At 39.2% G+C, this 14,571-nt stretch overlaps 1 protein-coding gene across 1 annotated transcript in view; it reads right to left on the bottom strand.

The window, feature by feature from the left end:
* LOC149206056 (tetratricopeptide repeat (TPR)-containing protein) overlaps positions 1-14,571 on the bottom strand; it is a 310,884-nt gene that overhangs the window by 254,170 nt on the left and 42,143 nt on the right. The window contains exon 5 of the mRNA XM_089395272.1: positions 4,495-4,616. Coding sequence (XP_089251398.1) covers positions 4,495-4,616 — 122 coding nt within the window. The remainder of the gene's footprint in view (positions 1-4,494; positions 4,617-14,571) is intronic.

Raw genomic sequence — 14,571 nt, 5'->3', positions numbered from 1 at the left:
TGGAGATAATTATCCTCGTGTTCCTTAGCCTCATAAACACCATAGAGACTAGAACACCTATCCATTGCTACCAAAAAGAAACACTCCATAGTCCATACTTATATAGGAGCAAAATGAGAATACCGGATACCCCTACTTTGGTTAGTATATTTTCTCATGTATTAATGAAATATAAGAAGAATTTGTTTAGTAACACAAGGGAGGCAGCATCCAGCAAGGAACTCCAAAGAAGGTGTGATATGAAGAGAATCAAAAGAACAACCTGACATTTTTGAAGGAAGAGCAAGAAAGGACATCCCAAATTCGCAATAACGAATTTCAAAAGAAAATTGGCAGCACAAACCACACAAAAGTGGCACTATGAAGATGCTGGTGCATCTTTTCCAGAAAAACAAGCCAATTCCTCCTCTAGAAAGCAAAGGAGGAGGTGGCATGATATTAATCAAATTATAACAAAAGTCCAGAAAAAAGGCAAGCAAAGGGAAAGAAGAATCCCTCCAAGAAAAATATGAAACTAGAGTTGGAATTTTGTCTGACCCAAAAGGTAAAGTTAGTGTTTAATCTGCCATCTAAGCATTAAGAGCTTTCAGCAGCCATAACGACCTTAGTTGAGGCATTGTTATTATTTTAGTTTCAACAAAAAACTGTTCCTTTTGAAAAAAAATAGGAGATGAATGATCGTGGTCCAACTTGTTCATAATAATAGTACGGTGCAATCCACAGTAAATTAACATTATAATACAAATAGAAAAACAGAAACTTCATACACAGTTATGAGAAGCTCCATGGCATTAATTTATAATGATTGAGCACATACATCTAAATGCTGGATGTTCAGCAAGAATTGGCAAACATGCACCTGTCCAAAGGAGCCTCCATAATCCACCACTCCCGGGAATACTAAGGCATTAACGACCTAACAAACACATCAACATCAATGATTGACCCAAAACTCACCCAATGTCAATCCCAACCCAAAACCCACATTGACATCAACCGCAACCCTGAACTCAAGTCAACATAAACCCACTCAATGTCGACCCCAACCCAAAACCCACATTGACATCAACCCCAACCCTGAACTCAAATCAATGTCAACCAAAACCATATGCCAAAGTCAATCCAGACCATAAGTCAAGAATGACCAAAACTTATGTGAGTCAACCCCATCTCAGAATACCAGTAACCAACCAGCCCCATGCCAGCACACAAGATGTCAACTCTTGAGCTACCAGTTTAGGAACTGCATTTGAAAGTTGAAACAACATTTTCTAACTGATTTGTGTAACAATACTTGCATACTGCTGTTTATATATTTCATACACAGATGGAAAATAGACATTTTGGTTGGTTTAGGCTTCTAAGCTTTCTCTCTAGCTGTCCATTTTGGCCATTGAACTTCAGAGGCTGCCATGTTTCTTGTTTCTGGTAGTTGGCCACTTATTGTGATTACAAACAAGAATAGTTATACAAATGGTTCATTCATAGCAATCCTAAACCCTGCATTTGGACTACTGTCGCGAAATCGCGCTGGGCATTGAATCATGGGAAGCGGCGATGGTCAAAACAAATTGCACTCACATTTTAATATTTCATATAATTCTTCAAGCATAGCATTCTGAGCAGGAACCCAAATTTACAGATTCAATCTCATAAGCATCGCATTTTTGTCTAAGATTTAGCCTTCGGTCTATTCCCATGGTCTGTGCTAACTGCAATCCCATAAACAACAGATGTTCTCCATCTAGAAAATACAAGCAATACAAGGAACACAAAGCGAAGTTTATTTGGTCAAATCCTTCTCCAGATAAGATTCATGCATGAGTTGGCCGATCATCATCTAAATAGTAATCAAAAAAGGGACACGAAGAACACTATCACATCAAAAACATCCAAAAGCAATAAAGAACTTCGGGAGGGGATCCCTCCAATGCCATTCCCACTCCAGTGCACTTGCAGAACATCAAATAAGGAAACATCAAGCATACATGTACAGAATAGTATTTACCCACAAAAAGCAAGTAACAAATGCTTAATCATTTAAATATAGTTTGCTTTTTAACTAAAATGAAGTTAGGATCGTGACCCGTGCACATATAAGTGGATCAAAGCCCAACCCCATGTTCTCCTTTGTAAAGAAGTCAAAGGATCTTAGCTCGAGTGGTTTAGTGAACAATTCATTTCCCCAGCTGTGTGGGTTCAAGTCACTGGAGACATGTTGTAACTGGCCTGCTTGTAGCATTTGTGAAATAGTTGTATCTGGCATAATAGTGGCAACCAATCTTTCGAAGTTACTGATTCTCCAGATATTCTCATTCCAGTTAATTAAAAAAAAGACTGAAGTTAGGACAAGACCATTGGAACCAGAGTTACCCTACGACTAAGCCCAAAAATCATAGCGAAACCTGCGTTAGTTGCAGTACCCATATTTAAATCTTAGTTAGCAGCAGGAACTATAGTTGAAGGTAGCATACTCACCAACAAGGAAAACATCAGAGATATATATATCCTCAAATATTCCCATTTGGTCACTCTGTCATCAACATCATTGATGTTTCGCTCTCTTGGTGCATAACATTCTACTTGGACTAGGTTATCACCTGCATTAATGAGAAATTTCCACATTTATTGGTGGCAGAGTCCATTTGAGAAGGAACACCCTGTTTTTGAGGGCTGACAGTAGCATTTGACAAGGACTGACTCTGCATATAAAGGTGTATTGCACCATCAAGCATCATTTATTACCACCGCAGCCTGTGTTTGATGCAAGTATACTCTTTTACATTAAAATAATAATTTGTTGCTTCTTTTGACAGCATTCACTTTCCATACTCAGTGTATAGAAAGCAGATTTTCCAAGAAAGCAACCATCTTGATAAAAGACGATGATGGTCACTGATTTACATCATTACTGCTGCCCATGTTTTATGAAGTAAATTCAGTGCTTATGAGGAATATATTGGCTAGTTTACAATCAAATGTGGTTGGCATTATTATGCATGTGTACTGATTTTGTTATAGTGAAATCATTGACCAAATGCCCTTCAGTGTTGTATTCAATTGAAAAAATATGTGACTAGGACATGATAGTCATTATGGCTATGGTGGGAAAATGGGACATGTCTAGTGGAAATAGACTCTCACCGTTTATATCCTTATTGCTTCCACTATAATAGGAAATATGTTGCTTACATATATGTTTGAATTACATGTGATTGCCACATCTCAGGGTAATGGAAAATTCCGACTTGGAAGGGAGGAGCTGCCATTTGCACAAACCATGCCAAAATCTTGTTTGGCAATGACCTTCAAGACACTAAAGGAAAATGTTCTACCCAGTGCTACATGACTCAAGGGGTTGAGTCAAAGGGTGGAATCATGGGTGAGTCATCACAATCAACCAGCTGCCAATGGTGGATTAGCTATGCATGTTTAGCACTAAGAAGGAGCTCTGTTGGATGCCTGCCAAATAGTGTGTCCCTAAAGGCGGGTATTTCACAGGTGCAGGCAACATTAGATTAAGTATATCATGTACCATTGAAACTTTAGTAGGCATGCAACCATGCTAACCCTAGAATCCACTTTCTTATTTTAATGCATTCCAGGCATGACAGGCCAGTCTTTACTAATAAGATATTTGCCTGCATGTTCATAATAAATATAGCTAATGCTCTTGATGTTATATTCAATGTAAGCAATGGTCAATAGTGCCTGCACAAACAATCTTCTGTTTGTCAAGTTACTTGTAATTTTAGTTTTTCAGAATTACCATTTTGGAAAAGTGTATTAATCAGATACGAATAATGAAGAACATGATTCAGTAATCATATCTGACATATAAATGACAAGTGATCATGTCTGGTTCAGAAATCACAAGTGATTGACAAAACACTAGTGAAGGTATATTTCAGACAGCACATTGTTAAATGAAAAAGTTAGAAACCACATGCATCAAAATGCAACACAAAGGATAGTCAACTTTCAACATTTAGGAATGTTTTTCGTAGATCTAAGTGTTTTAAAAGCAGACTTTATCTCTCAAATAATATTTTCTCCAACTGCTTGTCCAGTCTAGACTACTGTCATAAAGTTGATTATATCTAATATTTTATCATGTTGAAATTTCACAATAAAAATACATGTTTAATTTGAAGAGATGAAGGTACCAAAAAACTGAAGTCCAGTTGCTGAGAATCTGAGCATATGTGGTGACCCAACATCACCTATATGACGTCTTACTGAAAACTTTGAGTGCACAAAGTAATAAATATAATTCCCGTGTCCTAATCTATGGAAAAACACAGCATTCATCTTATGGCTACTGTCCTCACAAAGAATCAAAGTCGAGAACCCAATTAGTATATTACAGTTGAACTTTTAAAATATATAGCGGGCTCATGTAGCAGAATGTTGACAGAAGTTCTGATGTAACAAAATACCAATCAAGGAAAAGGGATAATAGCCTTTAAGGTCTCATGTGTTGGATTCTCATACCTGCAACAACTGAACCATATTTGCACAGAAGAAGGGCACCGTAATTGATGAGAACTCCTGAATGGTGTTTATCTTTCATTAATAAGGCCTGAAAACAACGTGCAGCATACTCCAACTCGCCACTGACAAACAGTATTTGTTTCAAACATAAAAACATATTAACCTAATGACTTCCAAAATGAGTAAAATAAATAGCCAACAAGGCACAAAGAGCCTAAAACTGAAAAAGAATACTTCCTATCTCCCTCTTCAAGCATAAGGTTAAATGAAGAAAATTAGAAAACAACAGTCACTAGAAAGCCTTACAAGCTGGTGACAAAATAATTTCCAATTCAAGATAGGTTTTTCACAGAAGCAATATGTATATACAGACACTTGAAGATATCATTCTAATGACTTAATTACACAATAATCCTGTAAATCCAAGTCTTCTAAGGTGTGCAGAAATATTATCTTTTCCTCTATGATTCTGAGAATTAATTATTTAACGGCAAAAAGACTTACCAGTTCCATGATCAAAAAAACTGGCTTATTTTCCTAAATCACAAACCTATCTTCTAAAAAAAGGTCTAAGAAATATATGCTACTCTTTGGCCCTTAGCCATAATGAAATATAAAGGGAATCACATGTCTTGCTTCTTACTATGCAATTGGTATTCAAAGAAAACATCCATCAGTCCACAAGTTCACTTAAAATTTGTATCTCTTACTAAACGCAAAGCAAGATCCACTACGACCACAGGAAAATAGGGCTTGGAGTGAAATTTTAGGGAGGCTTTTTGGTGGTTTGAGAGCCTAACATGCTGTTGGCTACATGACCTAGCATTTTGGTAGGCATACACTTAAATTTCATCCATAAAATATCTTGCCCTAGGTGTTGCCCTAAGAGGGAAACCCTAGTTTATTCACCCTCAACTTGAGGACTTTCTTCAGGGTTTCATGAGCCTTGGAATAGCTGATTATCTTTTCAACAAACCATTTATACTTGTTCTTGACCTTGTGAATACCAATCACCATCTCAAGACCTCAAAACCCTAGGTCTTGAACCTTGATTTCCTGGGTTTTTCTTAAAGAGAGTTTTGCTTCCTTGAAGCCTTGAGCCATTATGGAGCCTCTCTCTCGAATGACCTCTAGCTTGATCACTTTGTGCTTTATACCTAGCGTATCTATTGAAAGTGATCTCCCTCCTACTGAGACTCCTCCCATCGGTGAAAGTCCATAAAGAGCAAGGGCTTTTGGTTGAAGTGACATTGGGCCTCTACCCCATTGTTAGCACTTTGTCTAGCTCATCTCGAAAGATTTCCCTCTCCAAAGCCTAGAAGATTTTGTGGTAACAAATATCATGGGTCATCAAAATACCATGTATTTTCTATTTATAACCTTTTCAAATTTAATTATTCATTTCACTTTTTTTTATGTCGCTTTTCTCTCAAAGTGAAAATGAACAATTAAATCAATCTTCTTGGAAAGGGACAATACAAATGAGGGAAAGAGCTCTAGGGAGATAGTAATCATCTGAAGTTAAGATTCCTTTGAGAACCAACCTCGCACTCAACCAGAGTCACGATCTAAAGCGAGAGCCTCTGAGGAGAAAATTGCAAGTTAGGGATACCTTTCTCATCCAGCCACAGAGTCCCTAAGAGATCGGACTCTATGAAGGAAAGAAACCAAGCAGAAGATGACCTCAAGGCGAAAAGGGTGGATGCCAAACTCTACCTGAATGATGGGTTGTGGAATTTCCTGCTTACATTGGATGATGCCCCTAAGAAGCAAGGTCTACACTCTCTCCAATCTATTCCAATCTATCTACATCAAGCTTAGTCACCAAATCTCAAAGCCATAGAGAATTGTTTGTCTGATAATTGCCTCCATGAGATAGAGTTTGGTTGAGATGTCCCAAAACTACTCCTGGAAGCATTTTGTTCCGATGAAGGCCAGGGAAACATACCCTTTACTGAGTCGAGACTCGAGGGACTGTCGCAAACCAAAGCAAGGCCTTGAGAACTGTACTCCCAAGTGTAAGTTGAGGTGATCTCAATCTGTGTGCCTCGATAGTAGAAATGTAGGTCTGTAAGAGAGCTCTTCGATGCATTGAAGATCAAAACTTTGGTTTAACCCAAGTTGTCCATCAATTGTCGAAGGTCGCAAAAATTGGCTAGTGCATTGCTCTATCTCTCTAAGCCCTCAAGAGTAGAGGCCAACAGGACCAAGTCATCAACAAATAGGAGTAAGGAAATCAACCCATGATATAGAAGACAACCATCGCCCTCTCAAATATGCTCATGAAGGAAGTACTCTAGATAGATAGATAGATAGATTTTAATAAATAAATCCACGAGATGAAGGATCTATGGGATACAAGAGCCATAGCTTGAGGCAGCCCACCTTTCTAATCCCAACGAATAGATATCCATGACAACCAAGGATAGGTAAATATTATTTTATTAATGTCTAGCAAAGGACCACAAAATTAGGTTAGTGGAACTAAAAAGTACATCCACAAACATAAAGTACAATGTAGGAGTGCAAAAGCAACTTCTAGAATGATTCTAAAGTAGAAAAGCTAAGCTCAAAACTATCAACTAAATAGCTAGCTAATAAGACTAGTAAACAAGCATAACAAGTAAAGAAAAAGTACATATTTAGAAGCAAAGAAGCTAGATTACCATAAGAAGAAGGCACTCAATGTTGAAATTAATTGACAATAGATGATGTCAAGAAGAGGAGCCAACTGTTGAGGACAAAGTGTGGAGCCTTACTCTCCCCCTCAAAGTCATCAACAACTATGAAGTCGTCTATGCACTAATCAATGATGTCCACTAGGGTGTGGCCAAGACTAAGGGAGGTTGGTTGTATGATCTTGGGGGGAGTGTTGGAGGAAGGGAGCCTTGCTCTCCTAACATACAAGGTCATGGAAAAGAAATTTTGGATGGAATCTTAGTTGTGCTAGAATGAGGGGGGCACCCAACTTTTACGTCATCTATAGATGTGTTGTCTACTAAAATATTTGCTAGTTTGGTAGTGTGCAACACCATGTCTTCTAGAATGGCAACTTATCAAGCACCATGTAGAGATCAATTAAACCCCAAAGGGGGATAGCTAGACTAGAGAGTCAAGGCCCTGTCAATATAGTCTAAAGAGTCATCTAAAGGACTCTAGGTTTAAACATATTGCTTATTGCCCCAACTCCACAAGACAAGCATAAAGCAAAAAGTGATTTGTCTGAAAGTCTCTCAGCGGGGAAGAGTATGAAGAATCTAAGATTTGTGTCCAAGTAATTCTCTCATGTAGAAAGCAAGGCACCATTGCTCTTTCTGGGAAAAGAAAGTGGAAAGTGTTGATTTTACTAGTGCAAACAAAACTAGTACAATTTTTCAAACTGATAACTACTTCCAATGATACAATCTGATTCCTTATAGCATTCCAATCTTTAAGTGGTTGTACATGAAAATTTTCAACCATTCACTTTCATCAATAGAGCAATAGAGATCACAATGAACAGTAAAACAAGAGACACCAGAAATTAGGCTAGCAGTTAGGGCAAAACCCACAAGGAGAAAACCCAACCAATCTTTCCTTATGAGAGAGATTCAATTCATCAAAAGTACATCAAAATATTCCAACAAGATTCCAAATTCTGACCTTAACAAATACCAAGAAAAAACCAATCAAAGGAGAGAGAAAGTGCAGCCAACGCTGGTCAAAGTCAAGTCTGCACAGTGGGTCGAATTTCAGCCTAAGGAAGCTCTAACTGAGAGGACCAAAGTTCAGTCAAAGTTTACTCAAATAGGCACTTGCAATTCTCAGTCAAAGGGCAAAGTTAACCTGCAGTCAACAAGCCCAGAAATAGGAGGAAAATCATGGTCTAACTGAGTCAAAGTATCCCTGAAATATTTGGCCTCCAAGATAGACAAAGAACTTTGTCAAACAAGAGTAGTCTCTCCAAAATCAACACTAGTCAAATAGAAAACTAGAAGGTTGGTCAATGCAAAACAGATTCTCCTTTGACTTCTTTGCACATGTGGATGTCTCCTTGCTATTTCAGATTGAATGATGTGTTTGAGGTGCTGCCAAATGAAGTCCAACAAGCTCTTATTTATATGTGTCTTAGGAGGAGGCTTTTCCACATGTGGGGCCGACTTGTGCACCTTAGGTCCACTTAGTCAAACTTCAAAATATGAATTTTCTCCATCAATTTGCCAATGTCAATACCAAACATAGTTACCAAATTCAGCACTCCCTCTTAGCTAAGGAGGTACTTTTCATTCTCTCTCAAGATCAATCTCCCCAAGATCAATCTCCCCAACCAATCCATAAGTCTCTCAGCCACAGCCCAAGGGAGAAATCAGATGTACAAGTCTCTCCCTCTATCAAGATCAATCTCCCCGACCAATCCACAGGTCTCTCAACCACTGCCTAAGGGAGAGATTGTTAGTCTCATCATAAGGAAAGATACACATCATCCAACACATCTTATAAGCCAAAACCCAATGGCATCTAGGCCAGTGCCCAACTGACCAATGGGATCAATCAATGAGGCAACATACCCCAATCATATACACATGGTCCATCTCCCCAACCATAACAAGGGCTCTCGATCCACGACCCAAGGGAGGAATCCCTATCTCAATCCCCAACTATATAGTCTCTCAATCCACGACCTAAGGGAGAGAATTCATCCTTCCCAACCAAACTCATTGATCTCTCATTCAACGACCCAAGGAAAGGAACTCAAGATCAATCTCCTCGACCAATTCATAGGTCTTTCAGCAACTGCATGAGGGAGAGATCACAAATGGTGTCCCTGAGCAAACTGGTCTCTCAGTCATCATGACCCAACGGATCACTTTATGCCTCATAACTAAGGTCCCCGACCAAACTCACTGGTCTCTCCGTCAAATGACCTAAGGGAGTGACAATCTTCCAGACCAATCCATTGGTCTCTCAGCCGCAACCCAAGGAAAATTTTCAATCAAATGATGTTGTACAATCAATGCTCCCTCTCTCTTAAAGATGGGTTTTCAACAACTCCAAGTCGTTCTATGAAATAAGCAAACTGAGAGGGGTTTTCAACAACTCCAAATTGTTCCCTGAAATAAGCAAACTTCATCCGGGACAATGGCTTTGTCAAAACATCAGCAATTTGCTCATCAGTAGGGACATACTCAGGCCTCACAGCTCCCCTCTGGAAAATATTCTGGATGTAATGATACTTGATCTCAATGAGATTCAACCTGCCATGAAAAACTGGGTTCTCATAAAGTTTTACACAAATTTGATTGTCACAATATATAATGATCAATTATGGCACTTGATCAAACAAACTAGCAAATAGCTTTCGAAGCCACACAGCTTCACAGGTTAAACATGCAAGTCTATACTCAGCTTCTCAGAGCAATAGAAGTTTGCTTTCTACTAGACCATGAAATCATACCGGAGCCTAAGCTAAAACATAATCCAAAGGTGCTCTTTCTATCATCACAGAGTCTAGCCCAATCAGAATCAGTGAAACCATGCAACTACCATTCTCCATTAGAAGCATATCTCAAACCATATTCAATGATACCACGCAAATATCTCAGTATATGTTTTGTTGCAACCCAATGCACATGTCGGGCCTCAGCCAAGAATTGGCTCAACCTGTTCACAGCATAGCAGACATCAAGTCTAGTGTTCACAAGATAGTTCAACAAGCCAATCAATTTGGGATACATAGAGGGATAAATGAAATCAGAATCACAGTCTGGATCTTCATCAAATTCGTCACCATAGAAGTGTCCAGACTCCATTGACTTACAATCCATCATGCCAAATCTCTAAAGGACCTTAATAATGTACTTGCCTTGGACAACAAAGATTCCATCCGGCTTTTGCCAAATTTCCAATCCCAAATAATAATGCATAAGATCAAGATCCTTCATCTCAAATTCAGAAATCAACTCCCCCTTACACTAGACAATTAGAACTTCATCCCCTGTCAGAAATAGATCATCTACATACAGCAGCAAAATCAAGGGCTCGCCTTCAACGACTTTGAAGTACAAGCTCAGATCAACATTGCTCTTCTTGAAACTAATACCTAACAAATAGTCGTCAATATGGAAGTACCATGCACGAGGAACCTGCTTCACCCCATACAGGGCATCCTTCAATTTGTAAACATATGTTTCTTTGTCATGGACCTCAAAGCCTTGAGGTTTCTCAATATAGACTTCCTCTTCAATGACTCCGTTCAAAAAAGCAGCCTTGACATACATTTGATGCAATTTCCAACCTGCAATAGAAGTAAGAGCAACGACAGATCTAATAGAAGCATACCATGCAATGGGAGAAAGTGTGTCTTCGTAATCCTCTCCCTCTTTCTGGGAGAATCCTCAAGCCACAAATCTTGCCTTGTACTTCTCGACACTTCCATTAGCTGCATGCTTGATTTTGTACATCCATTTGAGAGACACAACAGATTTCTCTCCAGGCCTTGGCACAATTTCCCAAACATCATTCTTCAATATAGATTGATACTCTTTGATCATGGCATGTTTCCAAACTTTATCTCGGTTGTTTCCTCATATGTGGACGGCTCGAATTCAATGATCTTAAATATCATAGAAGTATAACCAAAATACTTCTTCAGCTTCTTGCTTTCCCTGAAGGTCCCACGAGGTGCAACATGTCCTTTAGCTTCCTTTTATGTTCTTTTAAGCCAGGCAAGTTTCTTTCCAGTCTCAGGTACAGTGACTCTTGGAGAGTCAACAAATTCATGATCATGAGACTCTTCATGAGGATCTTGTTCTATTGGTTCAAGTTCTTAAGATTTTGATTCCAGAGCCACTTACATCTCATCATCAAAGTCCAAGTGTGAACCTTTGGACTTCCAAAAAGCAGCTTCTTCATCAAAGACAACATCCCTGCAAGTTTCAATATGTTGTCATGGTACATAAACCCTAAAGGCCTTTAAGTTTTTCACTATAGCCAACAAAAGTTCCTTTCTTCCTTTTTCTCCTTCAGCACATGGAAATAACTCATCCTAACTCAAGCCTAATTCATGAGCTTGCACTCATATAGGGAGAAGGGCAATTCGAGGTACATTTACTCGCTACATTTTCAACATTCCTTCATTCTTTTAGTTGCATCAACCTCCAAGGCAATGTTTTCTAGACTGACCCAAGGATGTGGACAAGTGAGTGCCATATCCCAATCAACCAATGACAATTAACCCGAAGAATAGAGATGATATCAAGGAAATGATGTGACATGGAAAATGTTAAGTATGGAAAGGATAATGGATACACTACTTCAATCCATGTCTCCCAAGGAGTGCTCCTCCTAGAACCCTAAGGCCTCAAAAGAGGCCCCACTTGAGAGTAGGGCCTATATGATTACTCGTGCAGCAAATGCCACAGTGAATGTGGATAGAATCATATGGATGATAAGGTCGATGGGAGGTAGGAAAATAGAATGCCCACACAGGGATGATCATGTGAGAAGAGGTAAGAAAAGGATGTAATCTAGTCCATGAGATCCTCTCTTCTAACCAAAATATAGAGATGTCAATGATGAGGCCCATAAACTTTTGATGGATGGAAACCTCGAGCACATGATGGTCCTTATCATTTATGTCATATTTTATGGCCTCTACAGGGTTATGATAAGCAGGAACAGGAGATTGATGAGATGGAGAAACACAAGTAGGTTTCCCATGATGATCACACTAGAAAGGGGAGGTTATAGATTGATCATGATCTTGAGGGGGCACCCAAGGAAATAAAGAATATTCAATGAGGGGTTCTTCCTTGACACTATACTCAGAAAGGGGAAAGAAATCAAGGTCACTTGAGATCATATGAGAACAAACACAGGAATCACTCTCAAAAATAAGTTGAAAGATATTAAGAAGGGCAAGGACGAAGATATTCAATCCTACTTCTTAAGGATCACTGGGATCAAGAATGATCTCCTATCGATTGGAGAAGTCATTCCTGACAGGGAACTAACTATCACTACCCTTGGAGGGCTCCCATCCGAATGTTATATATTTAGAACCACTCTTCTCAACAATGATCGAATTCTGAGATTTGAAGAATTGATGTCGAGATGCAATCAAGAAGAGACAAGGATGGTGGAGCAAGAAATGCCTTCAAACGAAAGCAACCCCACTGCTTTCTCCTCTCATGCCAAAAGGAGAAATAATTATGGGTCTAAAGGTCATTTCAAAGGAAAGCTCGGATCGAAGGGTGAAAGGAAGGGAAGATGCTTCGCTTGCAATAAATTTGGCCACTATGCGAGGGAGTGTCCAAATAGAAAGTACACATCACATGATGATGATCAAAATCACTCCAAGGGCAACTCCAACCACAATCAAAGAAATGGCAAAAGAAAGAGGAATGCAGGAAATCAAGGAAGTGGTCAACCCTCCAAGAAGGAAAGGAACTCCACGTATGAATCAAATGTTGTTAACAATAAGCAAGATGAGTATTCTCTGATATCGGCCCTCTCCACAACCTCTCCTCCGAACTCATTGGCAATTGGCTTATTGATAGTGGTGCCTCAAGGCACTTCACTGGCTACAAGGAAGCTCTTTCTAATCTGATAGAAAAAGAGACAAACTTGGAGATTATTCTTGGAGACAATTCCACCTTTCCCATAAAGGGTGTAGGGAATGTTATTTTTCAATTAAATCAGGGTAACACAATTCATTTGCAAGAAGTCTTATATGTACCTGATCTCAAGAAGAACCTAGTGTCCATTTCGACAATGGAAGACAAAGGCTACAAGGTAGCATTCATCGATGGCAAGGTACGTGTTTGGAAAAGGAATTTTAAAGATGCTTTTACTCTTGGGTTCCGTGTTGACTCTTTATATCAAGTTGAAGGAAGTCCGTTGGGAGTCACGTCTTGTGACACATCTCTTCAATCTGAACTATAGCACCAGAGGTTTGCCCACCTTCACTATCAGGCTCTACCCGATGTGAGATAGATGGTGACAAGGATGCCCGAGTTCAAAGTAGAGCATGAAGGTGTATGTCTAAGATGTGTTGAAGGAAAGCTCAAAAGGGGACCATTCCCCTCAAGCCATAGCAAGACCTCCGACATTTTGCAGTTGGTTCACTCCAACATATCTGGTATGATGCTCGTGAACTTGTTGCAAGGATATCTATATTATCTCACTTTTACAAATGATTATCCCCGCAAGACTTGGATATACTTCTTGAAAAAAAGGATGAAGTGTTCTCCTGGTTCCGTCACTTCAAAGCCTTGATCGAGAATCAAACCGAGAAGAGAATCAAGATTTTAAAGACTGATAATGGGACCGAGTATGAATCCAATGAGTTCCATGACTTTTGCAAAGAAGTTGGCATTAAGAGGGAGACCACAACACCATACACTCCTAAGCAGAATGGTGTGGCTGAAAGGAAGAACCGTACAATTATGGAAGTTGTTCGTTCCATGCTCCATGATCAAAGGCTTTCGAAGTTTCTATGGGCCGAAGCTGCGAATACCGTCGTATATGTTCAAAACCGATGCCCTCATCAAGCATTGGATTCCAAGACTCCCAAAGAAATGTTCACTGGTAAGAAACCCGATGTCTCTCATTTTAGAATTTTTCAAAGTCCCGTATATTTTCATGTGCCGAAAGAGAAAAGGAGCAAATTGGGTGCATCTGGAAAGAAGGGAATCTTTGTGGGCTATAGCAAAAATTCTAAGGGCTATAGAATCTATGTGGCTGGTCAAAGGGAAGTCGAAATAAGTCATGATGTCACCTTTGATGAAGATATGGCTCTTAGCAAAGTCGACAATCTTCCTATTCTAAGGAAAGATAAAGAACACCAGAAAGCCGAAACAGAAGGAAGATGAAATGATGCCTGATGTTGAAGAAACTATGGATCCTATTGCGCCCCCTCCATAAGAGCCTTCTATTGGAATTTTTAAGTCTAACACGTTAGAAACCCTTCATGCACTTTACTGATTTATTCCTACCTACTTGTTATATTAATTAAAAAGTTATTTACCATGTAAATACTGGAAATAAATACAAATGCATGCTCAACACATTACAAATCATCAACTGAAGGAAATAGAA

Source organism: Pinus tabuliformis, chromosome 1_2 (genome assembly GCF_031772625.1).
Source record: "Pinus tabuliformis cultivar Carrire ecotype Pingquan chromosome 1_2, CPIR1, whole genome shotgun sequence".
NCBI lineage: Eukaryota > Viridiplantae > Streptophyta > Pinopsida > Pinales > Pinaceae > Pinus > Pinus tabuliformis.
The sequence above is the reverse complement of the archived record's forward strand: the minus strand, read 5'-3'. Positions and strand labels throughout refer to the sequence as shown.